At 36.5% G+C, this 12,181-nt stretch overlaps 1 protein-coding gene across 1 annotated transcript; it reads right to left on the bottom strand.

Annotated features, from left to right (window-relative positions):
• Nucleotides 1-3,795: 3,795 nt before the first annotated feature.
• On the bottom strand, nt 3,796-12,181 carry orai2 (ORAI calcium release-activated calcium modulator 2). Its single transcript, XM_073840537.1, has 4 exons — nt 12,068-12,181; nt 10,733-10,778; nt 8,647-8,882; nt 3,796-6,058 (listed from the first exon to the last, which is right to left on the bottom strand). The coding sequence occupies exons 2-4, from the start codon at nt 10,767-10,769 to the stop codon at nt 5,486-5,488; spliced, it is 846 nt and encodes a 281-aa protein (XP_073696638.1). The 5' UTR covers nt 10,770-10,778; nt 12,068-12,181; the 3' UTR covers nt 3,796-5,485.

Below are 12,181 nucleotides of genomic sequence, written 5' to 3'. Positions count from 1 at the left end.
GCAAGTATCTTTGCGCAGTCAATTACAAATTAAGAAAATCACTTACCATTAAACATCTACCAAAGTTTAAATGACTGAAAAACGCTTTAACCAAAACCTAAATATCCTGAGGATCTGGCATCAAGGAAAATCTGAAATCAATCTCCAATGTTCACTACATTCATTTAACAAACATGTCATTGTCTGGTCAGTTTCTAAAGCTTAAAGTAGCATTCGCTTGGTTAAATTTACAAATCCTAACTTCTCTCTTAAACATGCTTGTTTCTTAACAACAACAAAACAGCCACAAGTCAAACACTTGCTTACATACACAAATCAGAGAAACCTGCTTGAAACTGGATGAGCTAAATCTTCATGCAAAACCATAAAGACTGATTAGGTAACAAGGGAAATGCTTTTGCCCTTTAACCTTTATAGTTTGTCTAGTCACTAAAAGGTCTGTTCTGCACACCTGTTCACACTTCATCATCATTAGCCTGTGGCGTAACACAGCTTCACTTGAATTACTAATCAAGCCCTAGGGATCATCGCTAATTTACAGAGTTAATTCATGTCACTGAGATCAGATGAGGTTGTAACACTCTTGGCTGCTAAAACATTCGGTTTTGACATTTTTGACTCATCAAAAACACTAGTAACAGCTCCACCCACATCAAATTACTCAATTGTCAATTTTTGTAGCTTCCTGGACTGAATGTGAATGGGACTTTAATCTGAGGAGGCTGTTTCCATATGTTCACTATTTGTCGATTGTACAGTCGTGGCCAAAAGTTTTGAGAATGACACAAATATTAGTTTTCCACAAAGTTTGCTGCTAAACTGCTTTTAGATCTTTGTTTCAGTTGTTTCTGTGATGTACTGAAATATAATTACAAGCACTTCATACGTTTCAAAGGCTTTTATCGACAATTACATGACATTTATGCAAAGAGTCAGTATTTGCAGTGTTGGCCCTTCTTTTTCAGGACCTCTGCAATTCGACTGGGCATGCTCTCAATCAACTTCTGGGCCAAATCCTGACTGATAGCAACCCATTCTTTCATAATCACTTCTTGGAGTTTGTCAGAATTAGTGGGTTTTTGTTTGTCCACCCGCCTCTTGAGGATTGACCATAAGTTCTCAATGGGATTAAGATCTGGGGAGTTTCCAGGCCATGGACCCAAAATGTCAACGTTTTGGTCCCCGAGCCACTTAGTTATCACTTTTGCCTTATGGCACAGTACTCCGTCGTGCTGGAAAATGCATTGTTTTTCACCAAACTGTTGTTGGATTGTTGGAAGAAGTTGCTGTTGGAGGGTGTTTTGGTACCATTCTTTATTCATGGCTGTGTTTTTGGGCTAAATTGTGAGTGAGCCCACTCCCTTGGATGAGAAGCAACCCCACACATGAATGGTCTCAGGATGCTTTACTGTTGACATGACACAGGACTGATGGTAGCGCTCACCTTTTCTTCTCCGGACAAGCCTTTTTCCAGATGCCCCAAACAATCGGAAAGAGGCTTCATCGGAGAATATGACTTTGCCCCAGTCCTCAGCAGTCCATTCGCCATACTTTTTGCAGAAGATCAATCTGTCCCTGATGTTTTTTTGTTGGAGAGAAGTGGCTTCTTTGCTGCCCTTCTTGACACCAGGCCATCTTCCAAAAGTCTTAGAGTGTTTTCACGACTCATCATCAATATTGGCGGCACTGAACATAAACAATGCCACTGAACTGAACTAAACTTTTATATATTTTTAATAATTTAATAAATGCTCAATTATTGCCATGTTTTGGGCTGTACTAATCAGTCGGACCGGGAAAAACATTTGGAGTACTATAGAGTGCAAAAAACTGTCTGAGGAACAAAAGGCATTTGTGGCTGGCCAAACTGAACCAGGATTTCCAGGGCAAGAATCTTGACAACATGCATGTTTGTTCTTATCATTTCCGTTCAGGTAGGTGAAATGTTAGGCTAATATCTTAATTAATACTGCTTGTACATATCTTTAACGCTTATTAACTTTAGTTTAAAAATATTGCATCCTACCCTGCTTACAAAGTCCATCTCCATATGATTTAGCAGCTTCTACATTTTTCCCCGTTGTAGATAACATAAATTAGCAGAACAATGTATTCAGTAGTACATAAATCGAGCAATCCATGCTGTTGTTTACATCCGACTATCTCCAATATGGCCGCACATCCGGGTAACTGACCAAACTGTGACTTAAGTGCAAACCCTCTATAGCTTATCTGGGTGTTGCATGTATAAAATTGGCAAACAAAGCACAGTATACATACTATGTAATGCAGAAATATGCTATTCCAAATACATATTTATAGAATAATACCATTCACCATTAAAGGTTTTTATAATCTTTTTGAATAAGGTTAGGCATTTAGCATGCATAACTAGACACATACTTGCTTTAATCTAATTTACAATGCCTTTCTCAGCCAGTGTGTCGCCTTGTCATTGACTGCAGCCTCAGTTCATGTGTGCCTGCCAGTCACAGCTGTGAAACCTGACCATTCACATGCTTCCCAGAGCAACAGATACTCACCAGGTCTTATGCACTAATATGTGAATCTCACACAAACTCATCCAGCCATATTTCACCACAAAACTGAACTTAAGAAAAGGCATTATATTTTTGCATGTCATTTTTTTTATCCTATTCTTTTTTTGTGTGTGTGTATATATGTATGTATTTATGTTTTAGTTATTAAGCACAGTACCAATACTACAATGATGTATAAATACTTAGCAGTTTTGATAAGATATCCTAACAGAAATGAGATATTAGTATGACTCAGGCATTTTCATGATTCACCCTCTTAAAGAGATAGTTCACCCCAAATTTTAAATTACCCCTTAATTCACTCACCCTCAAGCCATCCGAGGTGTATATGACTTTATTCTTTCAGAGGAATACAATTGGAAGTATATTACAAAATGTCCTGGCTCTTCCAGGCTTTATAATGGCATTGAATGGCTGTTGAGATTTTGAAGTCCAATGGAGTGCATCCTCATAAAAAGTGCTCCACAAGGCTTAGGGGGGTTAACAGAGGCCTTCTGAAGTGAATCGATGCATTTTTCACAACTGATCTAAATTATCCAGATAGAAATTTGTTACCCATTCTCAATGAGAAAGTGCCCAAGGAACATGCCCGATTAAATGGCTCACAAAAATTGCCCCGTGTATCATCAGCCTAGTATTGCATAGCCAGACCTTCAGACTGAAGGCAGAAGGTCCGGGAACTTTGGCCGCTTTGGATGGCCAAGGCCCGTCCAAAAGGCCATATGTCTGAAAGGTAAAGCAACCAATCACTTTTCGTTTTGTGCCACTTCATGTTTAGCAGACTGGTGTGTAAAACCCTGCCATATTTTAAGGACTCTATGCCGTGAACATTTTTTCACATACTTTTGAAAATCCAGCGTTTAGTTGATTCTCATAAGCGCTCGTCATCACAGTTGTAAACACAACAACCTTCTTCTTTCATGAGGGGGTTTGGTGCCATGGCATTTTTGTTTCCAGCGGAATATTAAAGAATGAAAATCCTGTATAATCTAACCAATCGGATGACAACTTCGAAACTGTTTCCAGCTAAGTGTGCCTTATGCATCAGACATTTAGCCAATGTTCCGTGGGCGTGGGAGTGAATAAATTGGGGAGTAATTTTTAGGTGAACTATCGCTTTAAGGTTGTCGGCGGATTCAGATAATATAAAAGTCACAAGGAAAACAGCAGTCTGTTCTTGAACAGATCAAGAGGGCGTATCAAATTTTCATTTCCACACAGAAATTATAAACAGTTTTGAAGTAAACAAAATAGGTTGTGTTTATTTGACATAAATTAACATACAAGTACAGACAGAGTGTGAAAGGACATGCTCAACAAAACATTTTGATAATAGTCGGCTACATGTTCCGGACGCAAAAAACGTTTCACACTAGATATGCGTTTATCTACTGATAATGTGGTACAATGCAACAAAAGTATCAAAAATGATACTATAAGTATTTTACCACGCATACGCACAAAAAGAAAAGAGCTTTTTAAAGCCCCCACAAGCAAAATACAGAATTTTGGTCAAGTTTCCTTGTCTGAGCTGTGAAAAGATTAGTGCTTCACTATGCCTTATTACAGAGTCGACTCATGAACATACTATTAAATTAAATTAATGCTTAAGGCATGAAATGAAGCAGCAAACTATAGCTCTGCATTCTGAAAGACCTACAACAGACAAAATCAGTCTGCATACTCCAAAAACCAACCGGACACATCATTTCCATGGACTATCCTACAAGTGTACTTTTGTCAGTTTAGTTAAGGCAGGCAGAAATTGGTCCGACTTTTCCCCCCATGGAATGTTTTCCTCAAATTGACGTTGCATAAATATTAGATGCTATTTTGAGTGTGACGAAAGGACTCGGTTCACATTAAACAGTTTCAGCTTTTTTGTCTCTCTCAAGTATTTTTATAACTAACTGTGCCCTTAATTTGTTGATTATTGACGTTGACAGTGTAAACTTCTAGTAGCCCACAGGAATAACATTCAATAGGCCTTGTGTGAAACATGGAAAAAACCCCACCTTTGTGCTTGACAAGTGACAGTGCAATATATTACACATGCAAAACGTTCAATGAAATACAAGCGCACAGTGAGCCTGGCTAAAGCGTCTAGATTTCACACCCAAGCTAAAAATACTGCACTACATATAGGCCTAGTATGAACGATTCTTATGTAACAGCTTTTAATTGAATCCTTTAGGACGACACTGCTGCAGGCTGAAAGATTACAGTATTATAGATCCACTATTAAACAGAGACATCACTTTTTGTTTTCTTAAAGGGAAATGAACATTCAGTCATCATTTAAGCATCATCACTTCTTTTGTCCCTAAAGTGAAAGTCAAAAGTTTAAACAACACTGAGGTTCCCTGTATGGACAAAAGCAGTTCAAAAGATCTTCTTTTGTGCTGAAGAAAGTCATGAAGGTGAGTAAATGATGATGACTGACAGGTTATTTTTGGGTGTACTATCACTTTAAATTAAAGCTCAAACAGGCCAGTACATTATAAAAGCTGGGTATTGCGGTTAAAGATACTCTGGCAGTGACTCTGGCAGCTCTGATCCATAATGGATCCAAGACCAACTCATTTGGTCTCATTATCTGTGGCACACTATCGATCTGAGATGGCACCCCAAAAGGCAAATTATATCAAAGCAAGCCACTCTGTGACATCCATTTTTGGAAACAGAAAATGGCACTTAAAGCACAACCAAATGACCTACAGCCTAAAGAAATACAAAATAAATAGCCCTTGCCGTTGAAATCTTGTAAACGTGCGCCTTTTCTGCTGTAAAGCCTCCTGTAATGTAATCCTTCCACCAGGTAACAAGGCATTTCCTCTCTGAAGAGAACAGAAAATAAGCCTAAGACTGAAGGAGGAGTTTCAATGTGCTTAAACACTGCGGGAAACAAAGAGCATCCCTGGATCTCACACGGCCTGCAGGCCTCGCTCATGGCCATCCAGCTGCACCTTGATTTTGTGCAGTTCCTCGATCTCCTGATGGTGCCGCTCCGTTTTGTGCCGCACTAGTGAGCGGTAGAAGTGAATGGTGAACACCACAAAGATCAATCCGACCGGCACCATGATGATGGTGGAGGCCAAGGCCGCTTGCCAGCCGCTGTGGCCTGGCTGAACCACAGGCGAGCTGCAGTTCTGCTTGAGGGCTGTCAGGACTGACGCCGATTGCGTCCCAGAGTCAACCGGCAAGAACTTTATCCAGCAGAGGAGCACCACCTCTGCCAGGAACAAAAGGATCCCTAGAGCGGTGGAGAAGCCCCAGGCCAGCTCAATGTAGTGGTGCATCCTCTCGTGGGGAGACTCGGAGACAGAGTTGAGATTGTGGATGTTGCTGACGGCTTCCACGTTGGGCAAGATGCAGGTGCTGATGAGGAGGGCGAACAGGTGGACGGCAACCAGCACTGTGGTACATACGCTGAAGGCAATGAGCAGGAAACGTGGGTAGTTGTACTGCATCTCCAGCTGGACCTCCACCATGGCCACCTGGTCACAACCACATTATAAACAACTGGTTATGTTTGATGTGAAACAATTGGGTTCCTGAAGTAAAAACCCCATACATATCTAGTCATAAAAATATTTCAACATTATGTATTGTATAAAGCAGACTGTCACACAACTTGCCAAATTTTGAATGGATATATCAAAAGTAGGTCAGTACACTTAAATCAAAATGCGACATGGACTAGTTTGTGTGAATATTAATCTGCAAAAATACCATTCAAATATGAATCCTGCATGTTCTGCGTGTCTCTGTGTGAACGAATGGCTCAGACGTGTGGTTTTGTTTACCACATACTGAGGCGTGTGATGCTTGCATTGTTTTCAGCCTCTGCCCCTTCAATATATACATGAACACAAAATCTCTAGAACTGCTCTAAGAGTCACTTCATGAGCATTTCACCATTTCTTTTGAGTAAAACTATTGTCATAGCATATACAAACTGAAACCTAAAGGTCTTCACAACAACCCGTCAAAATAAAAGTTTGGTTTAACTTGAAGAAACCATGACAGAAGTATTTCTTAGTCATGTAAAGACAGTATTTCTACCACTAATTAAATTATTATTAGCATTATTTTTAAAGGAATGTTTGCCAGAGTTTATTTAGAAATTGTAAATATAAAACAGTATTTCTGGGGAAAATAAATAAATTAAGAAAAGATATATATTTTTTAAAATATATAAAACCAACAAGTTAGAGATTATTTTGATTATTTAAATTTATTGAAACCATTGAAATAGAATGCAGACAATTAATGGAACACAGAATTTGGTTAAATAAATAAATATATAAATATATATACAGATTTCCTAGAGTCTTAAGAATGTAATTTTTGTTAAATTGTTGATAGATTGCTGCTTAATATTGTAAGTTTCATGATCTCAATTAATTAGACAAGCTTTTTGATGAACAAAATTTATTTTAACCATTAAAACAGTCTAGAAAAATTTGAAATGGGAAAAGAAACTGAATCCAGAAAAATTTAAATGAATTTTTTTTTGAAAAAAATTAAACGCATTTCATAGGGCCTTATTTTAATTTTTGTTAAACTTTTGATAAATTGCTGTTTAATATTGTAAGTTTCATGATCTCAATTAATTAGACATGCTATTTGATGAATAAAATCTATTTTAACCATTAAAACAGAGTCTAGTAAAAAAAAAATGGAATTCAGAAAAATTTAAATGGAAAAAACGGAAAAATAAAATGGAATATTGGGGGGGGAAAATGATTTCATAGGGCCTTAAAATTAAAATTCAACTTTTAATAAATTGCTGTTTCATATTGTAAGATTCATGATTTTAATGAATTAGACATGCTTTTTGATTAATACAATTTAGTTTAACCATTAAAACAGATTCTAGAAAAATTAAAACGAGAGAAAAAAAAATTCACAGGGCTCTACATTCTTTTTTCTGCATAGAGAAATTGATTTTTTTTAATAATAATGTAAGAAGATAGATCTATCTTGAGCTCTAAAGTTGTTAGGCTATGATAAATACTATCATTAAAAAATTATTCTGCAAGAATGCATTAAATTGATCAAAAGTGACATTAACTACAAACTATTTTTAAATCAATCAATCAATAAAAATTTAAAATAAGCAGCACAATGGTTTTCACCATTGATAGTAATAAGAAATGTTTTTGAGCAGCAAATCAGCATATTAGAATGACCATGTGACACTGAAGACTGGAGTAATGGCTGCTGAAAATTCTGCTTTACATCACAGGAATAAATTACATTTTAAAATGTATTAAAATAAAAACACTGTATTGTAATATTTTACAATAATACTTTACACTATACTATACACTATTTTGATCAAATAACTGCAGCCTGAGCATGAGACTTAAAAAACATTTTTATGTCAGTGTTTGTTAATTAATTAATTAATTGTGTATTTGCAGAATAAACGTTGCAGAAAAAAAATACTACACAACCCAAAATCCTGAATAAAAATCAATTAGAGATTTTGTTGATACTACAGAAGTTGAGCTCAACTACTGCCTACTCCCATGAATCACTGCAGATGATGCATTCAGCCTCCACGCTCTTGTTTATGTCTGAATATTTTTAGAAAAAAATACAAATAAATTGCTTTATATTTCGATCAATAACTATAAATCACTAATTCAGTTGTGTCCTATCACAAAAGTGACAGAATTATTATAATTCAACTAGCTACAGAATTTTTTGTTTGCTTCAAATCATTTCTCAATGTTGCTGGCTGCTTTTATAGCTCTTTTCTGAAGAATGTTTAAAATCCCTGTGGAGAAAATGAATGTGAAAATACATCCGGTCAAGTGGGAGGTCACTGTTATGCTCTATTTTGGCTGAAAGTGGTTAGTAACAACAAAGTTCCACCGGACAATGATTCAAGACAATCTTATCTCCAAAACATCTGATGTTTCTAAGAATTTCAACAACCCACACCCTTTGTTTGACATTTAGCAACGGTTTCCTGATACATGATCACCAAAATACAATCCACAAAAGAGTGTGGCCAAAAGTCTACATACTGTACATTTGACAGCTCACACTTATCACAGTGTAATATACTCACCATGGCAAAGCCAGACAGCAGAGCAGAAGTTCGGCTGGAGGCTTTGAGCTTGGCTCTGCTTAGGTAGAGTTTCCTCCATGAGAGAGCCTGGACCGAGTGGTGGTTGGAGGTGACCAGCTCCAGATAGCTGCGGCGAACCCAGTCCCTGTAGTCCATTCCACCACCATCCTGCAGCCGGTCTGAACCCCCGGGCGCGGGGGAGCCCATTGGCACATTGAGCTCACTGCTCATAGTAACTGTGAATAATAGGTTTTAAACATCATGTCATATAATATTAACTTAACATAAAAGCGGTGCAGCCAGTGTGCAAGGCTTCCAGTGTCAGTCACTCCTAGCTATTTTAACTCGACAAAAGCAGTATACTGCCTGATATTGCAAAATGGTATTTGTTTTCATATAGTATGAATTTATTATCGTAATCATAAACACACTGCATTGTACTGAAAATAGTTTTACAGTTGAGTTTAGTACACTTTCTATTCTACAGAACTGGTCCAAACTGCTGTCCACAACACATTTAAAAAGCATTAAGTATTAAAATCTTAGATGTTTACTAAAATCCGTTTATTATCTATTGAAACCCACAATAATATTTAAAATATCAGTAAGTTTGGAAGCGCCCTAGAAAAGTGGGATTTTGGACAATATTGGTATGAATCCTTTTTCATTTGTGAAAATTTTGCACTGATAGGGGACAACACAAACTACGAAAACATATTTTATTACATAAACAGTTTAATTTTCGATTCATCAAAATATCCACCATTAGCAGCTCTGCATAATCTGGGCATCCGTGCTGACAGTTTATTTAAACATTGACTTGATATATTACTCCAAGCCTCCTGAAGAATTGCCCAAAGATGATTCACACTATGCTGATATCATCCAAACCACACTTTTGGATTTTTTTTAACACATTTCTTTTATATTTTCTTTGTAAATCATAAAACTTTATGTAAAAAAAAAAAAGTGCCCTGCATTTTTCATGTCACTACTAAAACAGTATATGTTTTAGTCCATTGGCTGAGACTGATTTTAACTACACCCCTACGTTTATGATCAGGAAATATCAGGAAATATTTGTGTCACTCTCTCTCATAAATACATGATGAACAGATCATAATTTTGAGGTAAATTAATCAAAAGTATGAATGACACTACCGAACACCATTTTTCTGTAATTAAACACACTTTACTAATTCCATAACATTTAGTTTGTATATGTGTACAACTGTTTAGAACTGTGCTAGCTAACCATGTGCTGATTAGCATGTTTGAGGAAGGCTTAAAATATCTAAAATTGTGACTACCGAAACAGTCACTATACCAAAACACTTTGTAAAGTTTCGGAAGTGACATCTTTGTTTTTTTGGGGTGTTATTTCATAAAATTGTCACTACCGAAACATGTCATCATTGTTTTGGTAGTGACGAAAGGGAAAACATAATCATTTATTCAGGGGAAATGAATCCTATATAAATAAATACTAATAATTTAGTACAGTTTTGCAAATTTGAACTATTTTTGTGAGTTTTAGTATGTGGGTTTAAGTTCTGTAATGTGATGTAGTCACTACCAAAACATGAGATGTTTTGTCAAAAATAAAGTATACTGAATTATTAACTAAGATGTTATGATTGTGTTTGGTTCACTCTATATTCAAAAGAATGAATCCTTAAGTTTGAAACCAGTATGATCAACTTTTTGCATTCAAAATACAACAAATCAAAATGATTGATTTACCTCTGAAAACGTTTTAATAAAATAGAAAAAATGAAGGATGATGTAAGCAAAATCTTAATAGGTCAATATAACCCTTCTTATTAAATTATATATTACTGTGTTTCGGTAGTGACAAATTTGGAGAGAGGACAAATATTCCAGAACTTTCTGGAAATACATTATGAGAATTAACTGCACATTTACTAAAAATGACATATTATAATGTGGATATTGTACAATTTGCATACATACAAAATTTGTGTAAAAAGACTCATTTTTTTCAAACTCTTCGAACCAATTCTGTAGAATGGCCCATATATGTGATATAAGATGGCAGAAATTACTTTATAAATCTGAAACATACCTGATTGGCCTTCCCCTGCTTTAGGACTGGTTTTCATCACACATCTCTGGTTAAATTAGAAAATTAATAAGTTAAACAATTACAAATTACAATCAACATTTAGAATTAATAAACACTAAGAATTAACAAAGATAAATAATATGTTAAAATAGCATAGCTGAAATTTAAATGCTTTGTATTCGGCTTGTTTTGGGTTATATGATGCTGTACACATTCACAATACATGGTCACTCTTCAAATAATTATATGAAAAAGAAAAAAAATTTAAACAATATACAGACAAAAACCCAACAACAGGCTATGCAGGTTATATCTCTGGGGGGGGGGGGGGGGGGGGGGGACTAAATAAGTGCAAAAAGTTTACAAATGCAATTTTATTGCAACCTGTACTACCAGAATGCACCAACTCATATCTGATATATTTTTCTTCCCTGACTGCTCACACAATAACTCTATTATTGTTTCAACCCCAAAATCCTCACAGACATGTGTACCAGACCATAATTGAACTGAAAGCAAATATAGTTGATCTGTATCGCATTGTTTCTACTAAAGCCTGGTAAAACAAAAATATCCTTTCTGATCCACCCATGCAAGTCTAGGGCTGTAATTAATACTGTGTAAGGTAGAAACAATGGAAACAACAGGCAACAAAGCAATATTAAGTCAGGGGCCCAGTATTTCTGGCTATGGCTTCAACAGAGTAGACAGAGATGTGTTAATAACATAAACAGAGAGGAACATGTTTCATTTACTTTGGTTATTGGTTAACTATTGGTTCCTGATTCCTTTAAGAGGCGGAATGAATACTAATCTTTCTAAGTTACCTAAATGACACACAGAATGAGTTGTATCATCAAATAAGACCATGGTTATACTAGTAACATCCTTGAATAATAAGATTAAGCTAATAACTGAATACAGGAAGCAGACACATTTACAGATACAGTTATACATTTCATATGCTGTCCACATTCCCAATAGCGTGTGGTTATTTTTAAAGATGAATGTAGCTGCGGTGTGTTGGTTATTTAAATAGGCAGCAAATGAGCGCCACGTCAGACGCGAAACACATCATCCGCTTGGGACCAAAATAAAACTGCATTAAAAAAAGGGTTGTTAGTGAACAGCCGCTGTCTATGCACAATGTGTGTTTCTGTCAGGTCGACTTATTAACTTGCAAATCGGAGCACAATGAACGCCAGGCCACAGATGTGTTTCTCAGCACACACAACTTCCCTTCCTAACCACCAGCAGCTACTGAAGCACACAATAAGAGAGCGTCACAGACGCACAGCTCTACTGAGGTCGTCTCTGCGCTAGCATCTGACTCACCTTTGCTGCCAATCACTTTCTGTGTTCACTTCCACATGAGAGCCGATAGAAAGTGGACCTGGGAGAGAAATGGACGTTGACAGCTCTAGCTGGACTCGCTTTTCCGCTCTGGGG

The sequence above is a fragment of the Garra rufa genome, chromosome 5 (assembly GCF_049309525.1).
Source record: "Garra rufa chromosome 5, GarRuf1.0, whole genome shotgun sequence".
NCBI lineage: Eukaryota > Metazoa > Chordata > Actinopteri > Cypriniformes > Cyprinidae > Garra > Garra rufa.
Note: the sequence above shows the minus strand (reverse complement) of the source record. Positions and strands in the feature narration are given on the sequence as shown.

Bases quoted from the DNA above. Each gene is read 5' to 3' on its own strand.
- orai2 (XM_073840537.1), bottom strand. From the start codon at position 10,769: ATGAAAACCAGTCCTAAAGCAGGGGAAGGCCAATCAG. The intron at 8,883-10,732 runs GTATGTTTCAGA...TATTATTCACAG, and splicing joins AGCAGGGGAAGGCCAATCAG to TTACTATGAGCAGTGAGCTC. The intron at 6,059-8,646 runs GTGAGTATATTA...GGTTGTGACCAG, and splicing joins TGCTGTCTGGCTTTGCCATG to GTGGCCATGGTGGAGGTCCA.